The 23,400-nt window shown below is 40.9% G+C and overlaps 1 protein-coding gene across 1 annotated transcript in view; it reads left to right on the forward strand.

Annotated features, from left to right (window-relative positions):
- Positions 1–23,400, forward strand: part of LOC149211073 (multisubstrate pseudouridine synthase 7-like) — a 405,145-nt gene that overhangs the window by 116,328 nt on the left and 265,417 nt on the right. The window contains exons 8-12 of the mRNA XM_089396894.1: positions 17,658–17,737; positions 17,848–17,910; positions 18,016–18,103; positions 18,289–18,391; positions 18,557–18,660. Of these exons, the coding sequence (XP_089253020.1) occupies positions 17,658–17,737; positions 17,848–17,910; positions 18,016–18,103; positions 18,289–18,391; positions 18,557–18,660 (438 nt within the window). The remainder of the gene's footprint in view (positions 1–17,657; positions 17,738–17,847; positions 17,911–18,015; positions 18,104–18,288; positions 18,392–18,556; positions 18,661–23,400) is intronic.

A 23,400-nucleotide genomic window follows, 5' to 3' on the forward strand; every position in this document is an offset into this window, starting at 1 on the left:
AAGAGCAGAGAGATGGCCGTGAATGGGCTGAGGGATCAGGATAGGCTGGACGGAGTGTCCAACTTTGTGGTCTGGAAGGCTAGGATCTTGTCCATTCTAGACAAACATCGCATCAAGGGCTTCGCCTTGAGCGTAATGGCTATCCTAGTTGACCCGGTAGCTAATCAAAGGTATGAGGAGGCAATGGGCAAAGCAAAATGCATCATCCTTGATGGGGTCAAGGATCATGTGGTCCAACATATTGCCGAGAAGGAGACGACAAAGGAAATGTTGTTGGAATTTCTAAGTCTAACCCGTTAGAAACCCTTCATGTACTTTTTGATTTATTCCTACCTACTTGTTCTGTTAATTAACAAGTTATTTACCATGTAAATATTGGAAATAAATACAAGTACATGCTCAACACATCACAGATCATCAACTAAAGGAAGCAAAACAAGCACACAAGTGACACCGTTGTTTTTGGACCAATGTCCCTAGAAAAACCTAATGCGGGAAAACCGATGCAACTATCTGAGGGTTTTATTATTATGCAGTTTCTAAATACAATCTGGGTGCCAAAACTGGCTCACCCAACAGAGAATAATCTCGGCAGTAGTACCTCTCCTTCGGATAAAGATGCTCTGGCTGAAACCCCGGATAAACACTTCGGCAACTCCTTAGCTCCAATCTGCCCCACGAAAACCCCAGCATCAGTGTCTAGGGATTGCGTCAGCCTCTTCTGCCCTCTGCGTCAGCTTTCCCGATAGTTCCAGCAGTTCCGCTTTTTCCCTTTGCGTCAGCTTTCTTGGCTGTTTTGGCAGTTCCCGGATGTTCCGGCTGTTCTCGGCAATTCCGACTTCTGCCCTCTGCGTCAGCTTTCCCTGTTGTTCCGACAGTTCCCTATAGTTCTGGCTTCTGCCCTCTACGTCCCTCTCTCCAGCTACTGTGCTGATCCTCTCGGTGCTATCTCTACCTCTTTGCTTCTGTATTCACTGCTCCTCAACTGCAACTCTGATCACTCTCTCAACTTTCTCAGCAAACCTAGCTCCAAAAAGTCGAAATCTTGATCTCTTGTTGTGTTCTCCAGGTGACCCTCAAGTCTCCTTTTATACTTTTTTCGTTGATGAATCAATGACCGAGATTAAGTCCCTAATCAACGGCTAAGATTAGATCTAGCTTGATCCATAGATTATACTTTTTTCTGTATTCACTGCTCCTCAACTGCAACTCTGATCACTCTTTCAACTTTCTCAGCAAACCTAGCCCCAAAAAGTCGAAATCTTGATCTCTTGTTGTGTTCTCCAAGTGACCCTCAAGTCTCCTTTTATACTTTTTTCGTTGACGAATCAACGACCGAGATTAAGTCCCTAATCAACGGCTAAGATTAGATCTAGCTTGATCCATGACTTTTGGGCCATTCTAACACAATTTTATATTAATTCACATTAATATTTATTTTCCCTAAGTTTAGACTTAGGGACTCCATTAAAAATATTAATTATTTTAATATCTCCCAAACTGTTTAGAATCTACCCAAACCATTTCTGGGTATTAGAGATCTCATGTGCCTTAGTCTCTTCACCAATTTTCGTGGCTAGAGCACATCGATGCTACCCCAAATCAACACTCCCTCTTAGCGAGGACTGTGTTCTAGTAATACTCCTCACTGAGTATCACTTTGATCATCCAGCATTGGTCCCTATGCTGATGCTAGGCCTGTTGCCCATCATCTGTACTGCTGATGATGATGATGATGATGATGATGATGATGATGATGATGGTTAACGTCCACTGAGACCAAATTGGTCTATCGGACCTACAATTTTCTTAATTTTTACTTGTCTGGCTCCTCGTCTTTCTTGGCGAGATTGGTGTTGTAGCTTTCTTTCTTTTCTCTACGGTCTTCCAACTTCCTTTGTCTTGCATCTCCTTCATCTCTTCTGGTTCTTGGGACATTGGTGTCTTAGCTTCGCGATCTATAGTCGGAGAAGTTTGGTTTAGGAGATCTGCTTTGCTGTTAAATGAAGATTTCTTTTCTGCGGTATTCAAATCCTCATAACTGTTGATTTGTTGGGGCGGGCTTTCTCCTTGCTTGCTTTGAGAGTTGTTTCCTTCTTCCTTGATTTCTTGTGACTCAGAGTTTTCTCTAGAATATTCTTCTTTGGTGACAGTGTAGTGTTCTTTTTGTGCTCCTTCCCACCATGTAGATCTGTGGTGGTTTTTTCTAGCAAAATTTTTCTCAGAGGCTTTTGGGCAATTTTTGGCTAGATGTCCCATCTCAAAGCACGATCGACATCTGAAGAGGACACTTTCATAATCAAGCTACATCCTGTACTGCTACCCATGGCCCTGCCACTGCCAATGCTGCATCCGTACAGCAACTTCCTCTGCATTCTGCTGCTGCCCATGGCCCTGCCATTGCCACTACTGCATCTTCATTGCAACCCCTCTCATCGTGTTGCATCGTGCTGCCCATAGCACTACCACTGCTAACTGCTGAACTGCAACTCAGTTACTGAGAAGTAAGTAACTGATCTCCCAACTCCGACATCTTTGTCAGGCTAGAGACACCCATGAAGCTGAAAACTCCCTCTGTCGCTGACAAGTGCTCCCTCTCTGACCTCTGTGCTGTTGCAACTACTCCATGCATCTTGCACCGTTGCACACCTCTCTGTGCCATCCTGCACTGGTGCAACACTCCCATGCTTCTCGCACTTTTGCCTCACGCTGTCTTGGGAATCCTGCACTGTGGCTCCCTTTGTCACTCCAGCCTCATCCGTCTCTACTGAATTCGCCAGTACTGCTACTCCTCATCGGGGTTCCCGTAGCAAAGTGTAATCCAAGAGGATGGGTACCTCGAGGATCCTGCTCCTCATTGCCTGTAGTCTGTCTAACTACAACTCGATGTCTCTCCACTTTCGCTCAAGTGGCGTGTGAGCACTCATGGCACAATCATCATCCCTCAAGGCGAAGGCCTTGATACGATGCTTATCTAGAATGGACAGGATCCTGGCCTTTCAGACCACAAAGTTGGATGCTTCGTCCAACCTATCCTAATCACTCATCCCATTCATGGCCATCTCTCTACTCTTCTTTGTCGACTCCTTCGAGTCTCTCTACTTCCCGCCTGGAAGTTCTTGGTTTGACTCCTGCGGAGTCTCTTTACTTCCCATCTGGAAGTTCCATGTTTGACTCCTCCGAGTCTCTCTACTTCCCGTCTAGAAATTCTCTTTTGGACTCCCTCTGAGTCCCGATTTCCCTCGTGGAAATCCTTCGGCTAACCGTCAAGTTGCCCCTTTTCGATCGTCTGTGCAACTGCACCACTGATCTGGATTCCTTGGCTAGAATTCGTCTGTGCAACTGCACCACTGATCTGGATTCCTTGGCTAGAAATCTGCCTTGGCAGCAACTCCCTCCCCTTGGTCTTGCCCTGTTAGGTACTGTTCTGACTACAGTACCCCACCAAATTCAATCTGCAACTTACCCACAACCTCCTATACCCCAACAACTGAAGGATTGAGCCACTTGGCTTTGAGCAATCCCGACACCGGCAAATCAGCTCCCCCAGCCAACTGCGTCAGCCCTCCTGGCCTTTGCGTTTGCTTTATTCTGCCTCCCTTAGCCTTTGCGTTATCTTTCTCTGGCCCAGAATGATGACACGGTCCCTTTGCATCACTCCTTCCTCTGTCGCCTTCTACAAGGATCAGCTCTGTCACTCGGGACAACTGATTTCTGCTGCTGCTCCTCTGCTCGGATGACGTCCTTAGTTCTTCTGTGATCTGCAACCACGCTCTGATACCATGTTGGAATTTCTAAGTCTAACCCGTTAGAAACCCTTCATGTACTTTCTGATTTATTCCTACCTACTTGTTTTGTTAATTAACAAGTTATTTACCATGTAAATACTGGAAATAAATACAAGTACATGCTCAACACATTAAAGATCATCAACTGAAGGAAACAGAACAAACACACAAGTGACACCGTTGTTTTTGGACCAATGTCCCTGGAAAAACCCAATGCGAGAAAACCGGTGCAACTATTTGAGGGTTTTATTATTATGCAGTTTCTGAATACAATCTGGGTGCCAAAACCGGCTCACCCAACAGAGAATAATCTCGGTAGTAGTACCTCTCCTTCGGAGACAGATGCTCCGGCTGAAACCCCAGATAAACACTCCGGCAACTCCTCAGCTCCAGTTTGCCCCACGAAAAACCCTAGTGTTAGCCTCTAGGGATTGCGTCAGCCTCTTTTTCCCTCTGCGTCAGCTTTCCTGATAGTTCCGGCAGTTCTCGGAAGTTCCAGCTGTTCCCGGCAGTTCCGGCTTCTGCCCTCTACGTCAGCTTTCCAGGCTGTTCTGGCAGTTCCCGACAGTTCCGGTTGTTCCGACAGTTCTGGCTTCTGCCTTCTATGTCCATCTCTCCAGCTACTGCACTGATCCTCCCGGTGCTATCTCTGCCTCTTTGCTTCTGTATTCACTGCCCCTTAGCTGCAACTCTAATCACTCTCTCAACTCTCTCAGCAAACCCAGACCCAGAAAGCCGAAATCTTGATCTCTTGGTGTGTTCTCCAAGTGACCCTCAAGCCTCCTCTTATACTTTTCTCGTTGACCAATCAATGGCCGAGTTTAAGTCCCTAATCAACGGCTAAGATTAGATCTCGCTTGATCCATGACTTTTGGACCATTCTAACACAGTTTTATATTAATTCACATTAATATTTTATTTTTCCTAAGTTTAGACTTAGGGACTCCATTAAAAAAATTAATTATTTTAATATCTCCCAAACTGTTTCGAATCTACCTAAACCATTTCTGGGTATTGGAGATCTGATGTGCCTTAGCCTCTCCACCAATTTTCGTCGCTAGAGCACATCCGATGCTACCCCAAATCAACAAATGTGGGATACCTTGAAGACATTGTACCAGCATACTTTTGCGCAGAGGAAGATGCTACTTGAGAATCAGCCACGGTCATACTAGATGCAGAAGGGAGAGCAGATATATCTATTCCTCGGTCGGTTGAAGGAGATCCGGGACCAACTGACTTCCATAGGGGCCACGCCGGATCAAGAGTTGATGGTAAGAACCACACTAAACACAGTCTTTGAAAAGTGGGAGACATTTGTCCAGATCATACTGGGCAGGGCGAATCTTTTAGATTGGGAAGAGTTGTGGGTGGCTCTTCGTCAAAAAGAGATCAGACGGCTGACCAAGACGGGAAGTAGCAGCAAAGGAGTCCGGATCAAGAAGGAAGAAGAAGAGGATGCAGCTCTAGCATTTGCGGGAAAGCAGGAGAAGAGAAAGAAGAAGGACCTCTCCAAGGTCAAGTGCTTCCATTGTGGGGAACTAGGTCACTATGTGAACTAGTGTTTGAGGAAGAGTAAGGGAGAGGCTTTTGACTCGAAGGCAGCGCCAGCGAGGGCGGAGAAAGAAGTTGAGTAGGATGACGATTGTGCCATGAGTGCTAGAAATTTTGCTCTGTCACCCCTTCAAAAATGCCTTTTTCTGAACAGTTCCTCCTTCCGGGCTTTCTTTCCTGGAATTGCTAACAAATGCCATTATCATCCTTTTGTAGCCAGAACCTGATAGTTCTGCTGGTGGGCCAACTGTCAGCGCTTTTCTCTAAATTGTTTGCAAAAAATGCACTGACAATGAAACTGTCAGCGCATATCCGCCTTTTCCTGTGCAAAAATTGATAGGCATGCTGTCGGTTTGAAGATTGTTGAAGTTTCTAAGTTTACTTAGTTAGAATCCCTCCATGCACTTTATCTTATTTATTCCTACCTACTTGTTATTTTCCTTAACAGGTTATTTACAATGTAAATACTGAAAATAAACACTAGTGCATGCTTAACATATTACAGATCAACAACTAAAAGAAACAGAAACAAACACACCATATGACACCATTATTTTTGGACTAATGTCCTCGGAAAAACCCAATGTGGGAAGGCTGGTGCAATTATCTGAGGGTTTTCTTATTAAGCAATATCATAGTACAATCTGGGTGCCGAAACTGGCCTACCCAATGTTAGGCCAGCTGATAGGGAAAAAGACATCAAAGACAGATTTAAAGAGATAAAGATGAGGAATGAGAGACTCAAGGCAAAAACATATGCTCTATACCTCAAGCTCACACCACCAACCCAAAGTAGACTGATGTCAACATTTGACATCAAAGAAGGAAAAATGTAGGTCTCATTCTTGCAGCCCACTTTACAGCAACCAAAGACCTTAGCAGACTACAAAAAGACAAATTTTGAAGTCTTGGCCAGGGATGTTCATCCCATTGATCAGATCGAATTTCACAAGCAAGCTGGAGAGATGATCTACTCCACCCTCACAACAAAGGCCATGGCTGCTTACAAGCTACAAGATTCATTAGACAATATAACAACTCAATTCAAGTTGGAGAGAGCCTCTTCACAGGCTAAAGACACCAGGATAAAGTCCTTGGAGGACTTGGTTATTGAACTGGGCCATGACCCAAGTGATGTTAAAGCCATAGAAAAGCTGATCAAGAAGAAAAATGAGGACATAACAGCCCTCAAGAAATAGCTCAAGTTGCCTCATTTGTAGCACCCACAAACAAAAGAAGTCCTAGAAAGCCAGACCAATCATGAGGAAATGATGGACTTAGTGCTGCAACTGAATGACCAGTTAAAGGAGATGGAGAAGGAGCTGGATAGCTTGATCCAGCTCAAACAAGCTAGCATTGATAATGCTCCTGCAACTATCATTCCAACAGTGACCACAGCTGTACCTTCTACTTTGGCAGCAACATTAGCTCCCACTGCTCCAATGGCCACTGCACTATCAACATCTGCACAGACTACATCAGCAACAGGATCAACAGCAACAACCTCCACAAGTGAAGAAGCAAACAGGTTGGTCAAAGCAATGGAAGAAATGTCCATTCATACCAATGAGATGAACAAACTGAAGGAGAAAGTCAGCAACCTTGAGACAGATTACAAACTTGCCCAGATCATGCATAAGGAAGAACAACAAAAGGCTACAAGGATGAATGAAAGGATAAAAAGCCTGGAGAAAGAACTGACATTGACTGAACCTATAGGAAAGGCTAAAGAGCAACTGTGGGCCAATATCATTGACTCTGTCAATGATATTTGGCCATCCATCCAGGTCATATTTGAGCAGATAGATTTAATTAAGCAGGCTACAAAAGCCATTGAAAGGGTTAAAACAGAACTTGGAGATATGCCAAAGGAAGCAGCAAGAATCATCCACTTCCTCAACTCCAAGAATAAGTATGAGCTGCAAGAGCTTGAGATACCTGACAGGACAGGTACAATTTTGGAAGTCAGAAAAGTCCTCACCAAGAGGAATTTGATGTTGAATTTAGAAGATAAGTGTCAGAACATGCAACTAGCTGTTGACAGGTTCATGGCTAAGTTTGAACTTTTGAAGGAAAAGGGATTACCTAATCCCTTAGTAATAAATGACAAGTTAATGACACAGGCAGATTACAACAAGAAGATCAGGGAAGTGGCCAAAGAACAGGTAATCACTTCATCCATGAAGGGCATGCCAACAGGCAAAGTGTTGTACCAAACTTTTGAAAACTTGTTTTACCTCTAGCATGAGGTAAAACACTTGTTTATTAATAAGCCCACTTTTGCCAAATATATAGAGGCAGATGAGATATACAAAAAAATGCTCAATATCCAATTACCAGATGAGGAAAGATGGGAAAAACTCAATGATTTACTGTAGTAAATACACAGTAAATTATAAATGTACAGTAAAAAGTAAAACAACAAAGTAAAAGGATATTGACAGGTCAGCAGGGTTAAAGTGTATCAGATGAAAGGTTAAAGTAAAACAGAACATCCAGCGTGAAGACCAAACAACCAAGCAACATAAAGGGCAAAAGATCAAAGAGCAAAGCCAGCAAAACCTTAATAATAGGGACAACAAGCAGCAGTTCAATAGCTGTCTCTATCTTCTTGCAAGAAGATATTTATTTTTTCCTAGATTAGTTCTGAAAGTAGTTTGAGATATTTTGTAATTCCTTTTGTATAAATACTTCAAAATTCGAAGTATTATGTGTGGATTATTTTACATTTGTAGAGTTATTTTGATCTTAAACCTAAGGGTGATTGTACCATTTTCAAGTCAACAGACTGGAGCAAGTAATAAAAGCATTTCGCTACAGGATTCATGAGATGAGCCATTTGCAGTGAAGTATCTTCTTTGTGTGATTTTGTTACCTTCTTATGTGTTTCATAATCTTAAATGTGTTCTAAATTTGAATGAATTAATTGGAAATATCACTCAGAATTTGTTTAAGTACACTCTGTTTTGCACAGTTAGTCATTTACATGTTTTCCTCTGATACCTGGATTTGAGAACCCTTAATTTCTCTCCCATCCCGGTTGACTTCTTTCATTCCTTCCAAAGTTCGGCCTAGGGAACCCTTAATTGCTCCCTAGATCCGATTTGAAGCCATTCCACCATTTAGCCTTTGAGATCTGCAATAACTCATCTATCTTGCCTTGTAGACACTGTTTTTAGAACTGAATCCAGTCTTGTTTGTCTGACATTTGACTCCATAGCCCAATGGTAGAAACCAAACCTCTGTTCATCTAAGTAAAGTGATCCCACCACCAAATTTCAAAACAAAACCCAAGTGCAAGTAATAACTAGCCTAAAATCATCTTAACTAAAACAAAGTTAAATTATAAAGAGAGATCCCTCTCTGAGCATCAGGAAGGCTAGGTCCTGATCTCCAAAAGTGGTTTGTAGTTACTTTTGACTTTTCTTTCTTCATCAACTTCAAAAGAAATATCAGAGTGATAACACCTCCCACATCTCAAATGCTGCTTCCTTCTAGGCTATGTGTGGTACTACATGATCCTTGACCCTGTCAAGGATAATGCTTTTGGCCCTCGCCATCGCCTCCTCGTACCTGTCATTATCACTGGGGTCAACTAGGTCCTGATCTCCAAAAGTGGTTTGTGGTTACCTTTGACTTTTCTTTCTTCATCGACTTCAAAAGAAATATCAGTGATAACACCTCCCACATCTCAAATGCCGTTTCCTTCTCGACTATGTGTGGTACTACATGATCCTTGACCCTGTCAAGGATAATGCTCTTGGCCCTCACCATCGCCTCCTCGTACCTGTCATTATCACTAGGGTCAACTAGGCCCTGATCTCCAAAAGTGGTTTGTGGTTACCTTTGACTTTTCTTTCTTCATCGACTTCAAAAGAAATATCAGAGTGATAACACCTCCCACATCTCAAATGTCGTTTCCTTCTCGACTATGTGTGGTACTACATGATCCTTGACCCCGTCAAGGATAATGCTCTTGGCCCTCGCCATCGCCTCCTCGTACCTGTCATTATCACTGGGGTTGACTGGGATAGCTATTACCTTCAAGGCGAAGTTCTTGACACGATTCCTGTCGAGTATGGATAAGATTCTGGCCTTCCAAACTGCGAAGTTCGATGCTTCGTCCAGTCTATCCTGGTCTCTTACTCCATGTAGTGCCATGATGCTCCTCTGCTTCCCCCCTGGAAGTTCTCTGTTCGACTCCTTTGAGTCTCTACTTCCCGTATGGAAGTTCTCTTTTGGACTCCCTCTGAGTCTTGATTTCCCTCCTAGAAATCCTTTTGCCGCTTGTCGAGATGCCCCCTACTCTGGTCGACTTGTGCAACCGCACCACTGATCCGAGTTCCTCGGCTAGAAACCCTCGGTAGCAACTCCTCTGGCCTTGCTCTGTCAGGTACTGTTCTGACTACAGTACCTCACCAGCTCCACTCTGCAATATTCCTGCAGCCTTCTAAACCCCAATAACTGCCTATCTGTGGACTGCGTCAGCCCCTCTTTGCCCCACGCTAGCCTTGCGTCACCCTGGATGGGTCTGCGTAAGCCCTGGGATGCCCTGCGTCAAACCTCTGGCCCTCTGCATCAGTAATGCTGGCCTGTCTGAGGCTTTGCGCAGCTCCTGACTGCCTTTGTGTGACCGTGTGTGAGCCCTGTTTGGCTCTACGTCACACTCCTTGGCTTTTGCGCTGCTAGAAACAACTTCTGTCACCTCGGGACCGCTGTTTTCTGCTGCTATTGCTCCGCTCGACTGATGTCTTTTAGTCCTCCTGTGATCTGCAATCATGCTCTAATACCATGTTGGAATTTCCAAGTCTACTTAGTCAGAAACCCTCCATGCACTCTATCTGATTTATTCCTACCTAATTGTTATTTTTCCTTAACAAGTTATTTACAATGTAAATACTGGAAATAAACACCAGTGCATGCTCAACATATTACAGATCAACAACTAAAAGACACAAGAACAAACACACCATTTGACACCATTGTTTTTGGACTATTGTCCCCGGAAAAACCCAATGTGGAAAAACCGATGCAACTATCTGAGGGTTTTCTTATTAAGCAATATCAGAGTACGATCTAGGTGGCGAAACTGGCCTACCCAACAGAGAATTTCCTTGGCAGTAATAACTCTTAGTTTCTGACAAATCTACTGGCTGAAACCCCGGATAATCCTTCTGGCAGCTACTTAGCACCAATCTGCCTCAGAAACGCCAGCGTCTGCCCAATCTAGACTGTGTCTGCATCTCCTGGCCTAGCGCTGGCCCTGCGTCAGCTCTCTAAGCCTCTGCGTCAGCTACGTTGGCCCCTCTGGTGCTCTGCGCAACACTTAGTTGCCTCTGCGTGAGCATTGGTTGCTCCTGCGTCTCTCTCTCTGGCTGCTCTGCTGCTCTCCGGCACTATCTTTGCCTCTCTGTCTCTCTGTACTCAATGCCCCTCAGCTGCTCTCCCGATCACTGATTCTATCTCTCTTAGTAAACCCCGCTCTAGAGAAGAGAATGACTGACCACTCTGGTGTGTTCTCCAAGTGACCCTCAAGCCTCCTCTTATACTTTTCTTGTTGACATATCAACGGCTGAGATTAAGTCCCTAATCAACGGCTAAGATTAGATCTGGCTTGATCCATGTCTTTTGGACCATTCTAACACAGATTCATATCAATACACATTAATATTTTAATTTCCCTAAGTTTAGACTTAGGGACTCCATTAAAAATATTAATTATTTTAATATCTCTTGAACTGTTTAGAATCTGCCCAAACCCTTTCTGGGTATTGGAGATCTCGTGTGCCCCAACCTCTCTACCAAATTTCATGGCTAGAGCACATCCGATGCTACCCCAAATCAACACAAAGTACTTTCAAGTCCCAGCATAGAACATTTTGTTTTCTGCAAAGTACATTCAACTTTCTGCAAAGTACATTTAGTTTTCTGCATAGAACTTTCTAGTTTTTGCAAAGAAATTTTAAGTTTCTACATAGAACTTTCTGATTTTAACACAGACTCCTAGGTCTGATGTAAAACTTTTGAGTGCAATTTATTTGAAATGCAATGAACTACCTATATGATTTAACTTTCAGTTGATATAAGAAATATTTGCAAGCACACACATGAATTTAACACACTTGTACACACTTATTTTTCATCAACTTGACCCTCGAAAAACCCATAAGGGGAAAACCAGTCTTCAAGGAGATTTTTATTTTCTTCTTAAGAAAAAATTTACACAACAAAAATTAAATACAACTTATCTCCCTTGCTTATAGATGTCACTGTTTGGGTTTGACTTTGCATAGAAATTTGATCCACACACGGTCCTTTAACTCAGTTGTGATTTACAGATATTTTTGTGCAATGTTACTTGGGAGCGGGAGCGGAAGCGGGGAGCGGGAGCGGAAGCGGGAGTGGGAGCGACCATTTTCAGAAGCTCCCGGTTTGGGAGCGAATCCCGGAGCGATTTTTTAAAATTATATATATTTTTTAATTTTTGATACATATATGTCAACAAAAACATGTAGAATGATGAATTAGATATAAAAAACATAAAAAAGCATAGATTGAACCATATAACAACAATCATCTAGAAGTTATAATCTTCATCAACCACGTCCGCAAGTTAGTAACATAGTAACATACAACATATTGAGTCTCATGATTCATCAATCTTAAAGTTTCAAGCTTTCAAAATTCAATATATAACATTTATCATCATTGATCACCAAAGTTGTACTTGTAAGCTAAGTGTAACCATTACAACAAATAATATCTAACATGAAATGAAATGTTATAAAATGAAATGAAATGAAACAACTTTCAACTTTCATGAAGCATCATATTCATAATTCATTACTAATGAGTTATAATTGCCAACTTCAAACTTAAATTGTCATATATTGTTTAAAAAAATATCATAATAAATATGAAAGAGTCAATAGTTATAAAAGCTACTAGAAACTAGAAAAGAGAAGTAAATCTATTATCTATTTCTTATGCTTGGGCCTCTTGCCACCACGAGAAATGTCTAATTTTTTAGTCTTGTTGCAAAATCAGGATCTTTGTCATTAATATCACCCTCCAAGCATTAATATCCAGAGGTATCTTTGTCATTACCTTTGTATTTGTATAGGGATCTTTGTCATTAATATCACCCTCTAAGCATTAACATAAAATAGAAAAAGCATAGCATGTCAAGTCAAGATTTTGTTTGAGTGATGCGTACATTTTTAGAAGGGTCATGATAGAGGAGTTCGACAACCAATGTCACTAACATCAAGGTACATAGAGGGATTGGTACTCTTGATTAAATATGAGTTCCATACCCTAATACATGACAAAATTCAATGGAAACATTGCAATCCCCCAATCCTGAAATCCTGAAAAACTGATAAGTCTGCTGGATTTTGAATGAAATCTAAAATTCTACTTTCTCCATATGAAATCCAATGAGGACGAAACCACTCTCAAACATCCTGAGTCATTTCATGGTAATGTTAAAAATTTAAGTAAAAGGATGAAAATGAAAATTAAAGAAAATGTCACTTTTACTTTAAGAATTTAACATTACCATGAATAGCATATCAATACTAGGGCCTAGACTTGATCATTAAGTTGCCCCACTCAAAAACAATTTGTTTCTTTCAAAAAAAGTTGCATTTCGAACATTACTACAAAAAAAAAATGCAAAAAAGGCAAAACGCTCCCGAAAACGCTCCCAAAAAGGCAGGGAGCGAAATTTTTTTTAGGGAGCGCGCTCCCGAAATCGCTCCCTTTTCGGGAGCGATTTCGGGAGAAAAGGGAGCGATTTCGGGAGCGCGCTCCCGAGTCGCTCCCGCCCGGAGCGCGGATCAGGAGCGGGAGCGAGGGGGGGGGGCGCTCCCCCGCAACACTGTTTTTGTGCTTGTTAGCACCAACCAGTGCCTCAAAAATCGTGATAGACTGAGAAGACTTTCCCAGAAATTTAAAGCCTCAACCCTCTACAAGCAACCTCGAGATTTTCACTGAAGAAGCCTTGAATTCCATACTGACTTTTCTAAAAATTTCAGCAAAGACTAACCTCAGAATTCGAGCTTGAATTCTTGCAAGTTTTGCGTGTTGTGCTTGCTGAGGATACCCACGAATTTTGGGCCTGCTAAGCTCTTGAAACTGCCTCGAGAAATGTGTTACATTGTCTGATTTATATGCATAGAAATTCGATTGTCTACGAATGTGTGTTATCAAACTCCTTGGAATTCAAGCTCCTGTTTGTTGTAGTTTTTCTCTTGCAAATAATGGTTGTAGCAGCCTCCCTTCAAGCAAACTCGAGCTCCTTTAGCTGCCTTCTTTAGCAGAATTGAGCTCCTCTAGCAGCCTCCCTACACTCTCCTCCTTTCCTTGAGAGAAGAGAATGAAAAATCCCCTTTTCCTTTCCTTTTGTCTTTCATAAGTGAAGGCAACCTAAACCTAGAGATCAAGGGCTGAGATTAAATCTCAGCCCATGAGATCAATGGTTGATATCAAGCTCCCACCAGACCCCTTTCTCATGTTGATCCCCTCGCTTAAAAACAATCCTAGTACTTTTTAATGTTTTAGTACTGTTACCCACCATTTTGTGGGTGATATCTCTAGGAGAATTTTTTCTCTAAGATGGTTCTCAGCTGACAGCCAACAACCCCTTGTAGCCACCAATTAGCTCGTTGTGCCATTTCTTCGCCATCTGAGCCAAGCATGTGGTCCCTCACCCATCTTCCATGATCGTATGTTTGAAGGTGGGCTTCTCGAACCTAAAGGTATGCCTTGTCATTTGGTAATTGAGTTTTGTAGTTTGCTTATCATGGACACTTCGGGGCATGGATTAATGGGGGGATTCGGTGGAAAGAATGGGCTAGGTCTAAGCTCTTGTCCCCGAGACCTCTTTTGGATGTTAACCTCAGACCCTAGTCTTGTGGGATCTCTTTTACTGACCCTTGGGCTTTAGGAATGGGATTACATGGGAAACCCCGATTTTGGTTGCGTGGTCCTATTCTCTCATCGATATACATTACTCCCGTTCTACTCATTATGACCCCATTCATCATTTCTCCCACCCAGGTCCACATTCCTCCACTGGGTCCACATAGGGTTAGCTTTCCCCTTCCCCTTGCCCTCACCTTGGGTCGGGCCTAGAATGATGGCCTGGGGGTTGATTCAGCTGAAAATAAAAGTAAAAGCATAATTGGCCACATTCAACAGGAAAATGTACCGCAAAATGCAAAAGATGGCCGGGACAAACACATTTAGCATATGGGAAAAAGCTAATATATGAACTCTACCCCATCATCATGGCCATCACCCTGGTTCCTACAGGCCCTAGATGAACCTCCTTTATCAATTAAGAAGCCATGATTTTCCCAACCCTTGGTGGGCGATGAACCCTCCTATTGTCGCCCAGATTGTACATGCACCACGACAACCGCTCAGGGCGGGGGCTGTCATGCTGATCCCCGCCCACTTCGTTCTAGCTGTTTCCCAACATCAGGCTATGGGGGTAGTAGTACCTATGGAATGAGGTGAAGGAAAACAAGTTGGGAACCAACTTGTTTGGGAGACACTGATGAGTGGCCTAGTTACTTGGTTAAATTTAGCAAGATTAATGATTAGATTATATTTCAAGTATGAGACTAGTGCCCTAATGGAGTCACAATTGTTGCCTATGATAAATTAATACCAAGTGACCAGATAGACACTCGCTGCTTGAATGATTAACCAACCTATATGATGTGCAAGTCTTAGGATCTATGTTAGATGCAATGATCTTGGTTCATTTTAATTATATGCCTAGTCTAAGTATGGCCCTCCCCTTAACTATTTTGAAGTTGGGCTCCAAGGTAGGTTGTGTAAAGGAGGCCAATAGGAAGCAGGCTAGGGCCTGATTAACGTTGCTTTCTGTTGTGCTTCTATCACCCAATGCCTCTGGCGCTGCAAAGACTGTGGCTCTGACGACTGGAAGGTCAATGTGTTAACCACCGAAGAGTTGCCAAGCCCGTCAAGCTAGGTGAGAAGGGTTGCCCTAGATTTCTATCAACCTAGCTTATGCTAGGAGGTAAGTTTTAATGCAAGCTAGATTTCACATAGACCCTAGGACTTGCACATCATATAGGTTAGTTAATCATTCAAGCAACATGTGTCCATCTGGTCACTTGGTTTTAATTTATCATAGACAAGAGTTGTGACTCCATTAAGGCACTAGTCTCATACTTAAAATATAATCTAATCATTAATCTTGCTAAATTTAACCAAGTAACCAGGCCACTCATCCATGTCTCCCAAACAAGTTGGTTCCCAATTTGTTTTCCTTCACCTCCTTCCATAGGGACTAGCCCCCATAGCTCGTTATTGGGAAACAACTAGAACGAAGTGGGCGGGGATTAGAGTGACAACCCCTGTCCTGAGCGGTTGTCGTGGTGCCTGTACAATTTGGGTGACAACATTTTCTGGCGTTTCTGGCGCCATTGCCGGGCACCATTTTATTAGACCTTGGCGTTGACGACATATTCATTAATCTTCTAATCGATTTTCATCTTCTTAATCCATCACCACATTTGTTGGCGCTTTGATATCTCACTAATCTTCTTATCACCTTGTTCATTTCTCTGTTTGCACCTTAGCACCTGGACATTGGGCTGAGTTCCCTGTTTGGGTGGCGACTCCACTTATTAATCCATTTACAAAAGCTTACTGGTAGCTTGGTTAACCCCACTATCGGAGCTCGGTTAAACAAATTACATTCTAGTAAGCATTCAAATTTTCTCAGACAGGAAGCCTTTCTTGATATCCACTTGCTTCTCCCTAACTAACTTTTCGGTTTTTGCCTTTGGGATTTTGGAGTCAGATTCATGCTCAAGTGGCGATTCAACTTCTTTCATTTCTTGCAAGAATTTCTGCTAGAAGCTCGCTTCTTGTGGATCTCTTGTTTTTCTTGAACAAGGATCTCTCTCTCTGACATCCATTAGTTCCTTTCCCCTTAAGCAAGTCATCATGGATGACTTGTTCGCCCCTTTGCATTTTACTAACATTCCTCATGATATTCCAGAAATGGCTATTAATAAATTACCTTCTTTCATGGGTAATGATGCAATCACTGCTACAAAGCACATCCAAAGGTTCAGATCTTGTTTGGAAAGATATGCTCATTTGACTGCATACAATCATGAAGACGTCAAGATGCAGCTCTTTGTCCTTTCCTTGGAAGGTGATGCTAGAAATTGGTTTTGTGATTTTCTTGATGATTCTTTTGACTCCTTACAAGCCATCATCAATGCTTTTAAAAATAGATATGAAAATCAAGGGGGCTTGCCTTGTGCCTCTAATACTATGAAGAAGGATGAAAGTGATCCTGCAAAAGACCCAAATATCATAGAAAGGTGTCAAGAGAATGTGCTACATCAATCTTTGCCATATTGCAGACCTTGTGACCATTCTCATGATGAATCCACTTGTGTCATTGCAAGAAGAATCCTTGATAGTGGAAAGGCAGGGACGAAGGATCAAATTAATATTGATGATGAAAAAGAAAATGATAAGCATTTTATCAATGAGTTAACTCAAATGATGGAAACCATGAGACTTAATCAAGAGAAATTGATAGCTGATCACTCTAGCGAAATGAGATCCATGCACATCAGGTGGATGGCTATTGAAGAAAAGCATGTTGAAGAGCTAAGCTCCATAAAGGAAAATCATAAAGAAGAAATGAGCTCTATTCAGAATAGGTTATTAGCCATAGAAGAACAGCATGCTGAGGAACTAAAAACCATGGAGATTAATCATTCTAATCAGATGGCCACCGTGCAAAATTGTTTGATCACCATGAAAGCAAATCATAAGGAAGAAATAAGAAATCCTGGTCAACCAATCATGCAAATCCCAAATATTTACCTTTAACTAAAGTTCATTACATTCAGTATGAACCAATGTTGCAAACATCAGCATCAGGATAAAATCGGCAAGGGTTCGGAAAACCAAAAAATCGTAAAAATCAGGAAAATATCGGTAAAAAATCAACAAAATTAAGATACCATAAAAATATTTTTAAAAATCGGCAAACATCGGCTAGGCCAAAAAATCGTGATTTCGAGATAAAATCGGGTGTTATCGAGATGTTCGCAACACTGGTATGAACTAAATATAATGTCTATAAAGACTTGAAGTGCCACAGGATAACTTGCTATGGTTTTTCAATCATATTGATAATTTCAATTGTGACATGGGCCTTATTTAATGTTGCTGAATTATGGTCCTGTCTGTTTTGTTTAGTTTTAATGAAACGTTGATTTGCTGAGCTCTTCTCTCTGTTTAAATCAGGTAACTATTTTCAAACAGCAGGCTTCGAGATTAGCTGCGCTGAACAAGAGATTATTTGGAATGAATGTAGGAAATTTCTGGTGGGTTATGATTTCGGTTTTCATTCTCCTTAACATGTCAATGATCTTCAGGTCGACTAAGGATTTGAACTTTTATGTGCTTATTCTGAATCCATTATCTATTTGTGCAGTTATGTCAAAGAAGGACTTGTGCTTGGGCAACTTTCAGGAAATCGGTTTACGATTACCTTACGGTAACTACAAATTGTTATAAGACTGAGTAGGGTCAAACTTCAAGCTTTGTCTCCTTAGAGACTTTCATCTGATGTGTTGTTATTCTCATTTGCACTGTTTTTCAGTGGGGTTGTTGCAGAGAATCAAGACATTATTAAGGATGCTGCAGATGGATTGGGAAAGAATGGTTTCATCAATTACTTTGGTTTGCAGGTTTGTCTGAGCTTGGTAAAATTGAATTTTACCACCAGTGTCTTTCAAAATTTATTTTATCATGGCTTCACTGTGATTGTATTGATATGATGCAGTGATTTTGGATATGTAGTTGCATGGCATGTTTACTTTGTAAGTCAATGAAGCTTTTATTTACAGAAGTGCTAAATCTTCATCTGTGACAGCGATTTGGAAGTGGTTCCGTACCAACACATGCTATTGGAGCAGCATTGCTTCGAGGGGAATGGAAAACTGCAGTAGATTTGATTCTTGATCCTCGAGATGGAGATATCCTTAAATGAAATTCTGACATTTAGTGATCTGAATTTTTATTTGTATTGTTTATGGAAACGATAATCATATTTTCACTTGAATATAGAAGGCTCATAGGAAATTTTAAGTTCTTCTTGTGCATACTGTTGATTTTATTTGTAACCTTCACATGCAATATACAGCGCAGTGATACCAGGGAGGTGAGAGAATATTATAAGAGCAGCATGGATATTGATGGTACTTTGAGGCGGATACCCCGCCATTTGGTAGCTGAAAGGTCAATAGTAAGTATCGTCCATTGATAGTCATAAGTTATAGCTCAAGTACACTATAAAGGGTTTTTTACCTGAAACTACCATATTATTTGAGGAATGCACCCTTGGTCTGTGTATTATCATTAAAATTCATTATGTAATTGTATGTCTTTATGGTTTCATCAATGTGTTTGAAAGGTTATTTTTACCACCCAAATTAGTAGGTCTCGTTAATGTAACAAACGGTCCTTGTTTGTATGTGTGGAGACATTGTTGAGAAATCTAGGGCATTTGTATTAGATGATTTCTCTTCTTTGGTGACTGCTTGTGAATGCTTTTTACATGGTTAGGTTAGGATCTTCTTTACGTTATATTCTTGGTGTTCTTCTTTATCAAACAGTAACCAATGCAAGAAGATAAATAGACAAGAGACACAGCGTGTAGGCTATCAGCGAGGGCCAAAACTTCTCACTCTTTGAGAGAAAAACCCGCACAAATTCTTCTTATAGAGATTCCAATTGATGAATACCAAGACCAAGACCCTTGACCTATTAGCCACTCCAAGACCAAGACACTAGTTTTGCTATTTTCTTCTTCTCGACTCCTCTTCTGCTTCAACCTTCTTAGCATCAAGACATAGTTACCATCGAGACCTTGACACTGACATGTCATAGAGATCTTATTTCTGTGATGAAATTGAGTCCTTATTGATTCCTTCATACTGTGATAGTACCAAGCTACATCACTGCAATGTCACCTAAATACTTGTCACAGCAATCTGAATTCCTATAATGAAATACTTGTGATTGCAAGCTATCTGATCTTGACTCTTTTACTTGTCACTGTAATGTTCATTCGAATCTCAGAGGTAAACCTTAACTCCTTGACTGTGAGACAACATCCAATTTATCTCTCCAATCCTGTACTCTTATCTACCAAACTTCTGCAATCTATCCGAACTTGTCACTGTATCTATTCATCCGAATCAGAGAACCTTGCTGTCTCCTTCTTATCCTAATTCTGTTGACTGTGATTAGCCCTAAAGATAACCTTGCTGTCTCCTTCTTATCCGAACTCCTTCAACGAAAATGCCTCTGCAATCCTATACCTTATCCGAACTTCTTCACCGAACTGTTCACCCAAAAAACTCAGAGAGATGTCCGAACTTCACTGTGTTTCTGCGAGGAGCCTAGCCTCCTATATATAGTTGTTCGACCATATATTAAGCCAACATTACCATCCGAATATGTGTGACTTTTTAGGTGAGCTGACATAAGTTGTTTTCTTCATACTGCAGGCCGACATCAAATCAAGAGACTGTGCTTGTCTTGGAGAACTTTCCAGACACTAGATTGACCCATATATATTTTACCTATGCTCAAGAATAGCTCTTCATACATGACATTAATTCTTTGACTTTAATGACAAATCCTAAGGCTCTCAATGGGAGCCATCTAAAATAGAATCACTTGCTCGGGAAACCCATGAAGAAAGGCTTACAAAAATAATCTTATTTCCTTTTATTACATCATCACAATTACATGTCATTATGAAGACCAAACCTAGTTACACTTTTCAACAGACATAAGTATTTATAATAAAAATATATTGATTGATGGAATGAATAAGAATGCTGAATATTGTTGAAGAATCTAGGGCAGTTAGGGTTGATTAGATTCTTCTTGTCTTGATAACTATTTGTGTGGCATTTTAATTTTTTTATTAGCACAAAATTCTGTTTGACATTATTATAGTGCGTGTTTCTTATTTCATCAAATAGCTACCAAAAACAAAGAGACAAGAACACAAGATGTTGGCATTCTGCTAGGGCAAAAACCTCTCCCTCTTGGAGAGGAAAACCTGCACATAATTCTTCTTATAGAGATTCCAATTGATGAACACCAAGACCATAACCCTTGACCTACTAGGCCACTCCAAGACCAAGTCACCAATCCTCTTATGACAATTGAGATCATCATCAACACTTCTGCTTCACTGAGGTCATCATTCATGCACCTTCACTGAGATATTCATCACAATAATGAGAACATAACTGCTGCACCATATCTCCATCTTCTCTTAGATAATTACTGCACTTCTTATTGAGATCATCATCATGTTTATGAGGCTTCCATACTGAGATATATATGTGAACGCTTCCCCGAGGTCTTCATTATGATCTTCCATCATAATTGTCACTGTGCCGATATTATGACTGTGTTTTGGCATACCGAGAGTATATAACAGTGAGATCATAATCATGCCGAGACTGTGACTTTATCTGGAGAATGATGTCTTGTGTGTATAGCTGCGAGTTTCTTGCACCAGGATCGTTATCATGATAGATATGCGAAGACTGTCCTAGTATACCGAGACTGTGATCATGATGATCATCCGAAAACACAGAGATACTGTACCCATCGAAATACTCTACTTGCTGAATCAAAATACTGTAATTCTGCACCTTGTCTGAGATACTGTGCTCTGTACTCCATCCGCAATATCCGAGATCCTCTACTTGCTAAACCATCCAGAAATCACAGAGAGAATCTGAATTATTCCTGTCCTTTTACGCTGACCCTAACTGGGTATATATAGTGGTTAGTCCTTGAAGAGTTGTGTCTATTTCTTTGAGCCGACATGAATGAATCAAATTCTTTTAGGTCGACATGTTTGTCTTTTACCTCGCTTTGCTTGCAGACTTCTTCTTTGGAGGATGGTGCTTTTCACTAGGTTGATCCATATTCATGCTCAAGAAGTGCTCTTTAACATGAATTTGATTCTTTGACTTTCCTAGACCTATGGAATGAGCAAGAAACTCATTCGAATAATTTTGCAAAAATAATATTTCTTTTTCTTGACAAGTACAAAGATCAAAATGACATTTACAAATACCGAACCTAGTTACACTTTTCTTCAACAAATATTACAATGAGGGCTCCCATTATAAATACCTAGCATGGTGCCTTTTTACTAATGGATGTTTCTTTTCAATAAGACACATTTGTCGCTAACTAACGAACTAGCTTTTATTATGCTTATAATATTGCGACCCTCTCATGGAAAGCTTTGTCATTAAAGAAGAGGAAACAAGATTTTCTTGTTGGGCACGTCTCCCTGGTGAAATGAAGTTTATTTGTTTTTATGGGTTTGACTTTGTTTGTGCTTTGAGTGTTGGTGAGGTTCTTGTGTGTTGTTTGCATCTTCTTGAGAGTGGAAACTTCGACACCATAAATTTGTAGTGTTGTCCTTGCTAATTAAACTCCATGAATTGTCCTTCAAGGTTTGTAGTATAACATCCCAACTGCATCAATCATTTTATGTTGAAATATTTTAGCTGCGGTCAGTATTTAAGTCAACACAATCAAAAGGAATCAAATGGATATTTTATTCTTCATGTAGGCTCCAAACTGGACAGGTCGGCCCCACCAAGAGAAGGGGTTTGACCCTTGGTCAAAACCCACTTGATAAGACACATATAAATTGACAAAGAGACCTCCTCATTTGGCATCATGAACTCAACTTCTCTCAAGCAAATCTGATCTTTTGTTCACACGTACAAAGGAGGAAGAAATCTGAAGTTTGACCAGAGAGACTTGACCAAAATTGACTTTGATTATTTCTGGACTGTGTTGACCAAATATTTGACTGTCCTTTGGAGCAAAAATTCTGGCATCTGTGACTGAAGTTGATTGAATTTCTAGGTTGATTTTCTGGGCATTGACTTTTTGTGTTGACTCTCTTTGACTACAGGTCAAACAGTCCTGTTTGACCAAATCTTCTGTGGAGCAACAGGGCTGAAATTCAGCCCCTTGACCTCAATTGACTAGGAGCAGCAGCAGGCCAAATTTTGGACTTGTGAGAAAATGCCTTGATTGGTTTGACTTGGAATTTTGTTTGGTTATTGAAATGGTATTTTGACTAGAATATGAGATGTACATATTGATTGAATTGTGCAATTTCTCCTAAGAAAATATTTGCTGGGTTTTTCCCTATTTTGGGTTTTCCTAGGATAAATTTTTGTGTCTCTTGTGCATCATTGTTTTACTGTGATCTCTACTGCCCTACTACATTTATGGTTGAAACTTTCTGAAGTGTAATTGCTTTATGATTTGGAATGTGCTAAAGAAGTATTTGTATCTGTTGCCGCTTAGATTGTATAGGCACCCCGACTACGAATCAGGGTGGGGGTTGTCACTTTGATCCCTGCCCACTCTGTTATAGCTGTCTCCCAGGAACAAGCTATGGGGGGTGTTGACCCTGCCGCCTACACCTACCTACAAGTTAGTGAGCAAAGCCTTCAACCCCACAAGGTGTTGTTGGTGGCAGGGAACTCAGAGAAGGGGCTGTCACACTAATCCCGACTCTCTCCGTTTGAGCTATTTCCTAGGTTAGCTAAGGGGGGTGGTCCCTAATGAAAAGTTAAGTTAAAAGATGTGAGTTTCTAGGAGAGTGTTATAGTGAAAACAGATTACTTTTAAGGATTTATGGGCAAATATGAAGTGAGCAACTTGAAATAACAATGCCAATCATTAATATGATTAAAAACCATAAAACCAGTGCCTTATAAGGAATTTGCTCAACAATTTAAAAATATATTTGTTCAAAGTAAAATGCAATGCTCTCAAAAGAGAAAACAAAGTATCCTTGAAATGTAAATAAGAATTGTTAGCACAAGATATGTAAGATACAAATTGCTTTTGAGATAATCAGCTTTATAAATCAAAACATGTGAAACATATCTTGTCAAAACCCAAAAATTAGTAATTG

The sequence above is a fragment of the Pinus tabuliformis genome, chromosome 1_2 (assembly GCF_031772625.1).
Source record: "Pinus tabuliformis cultivar Carrire ecotype Pingquan chromosome 1_2, CPIR1, whole genome shotgun sequence".
NCBI lineage: Eukaryota > Viridiplantae > Streptophyta > Pinopsida > Pinales > Pinaceae > Pinus > Pinus tabuliformis.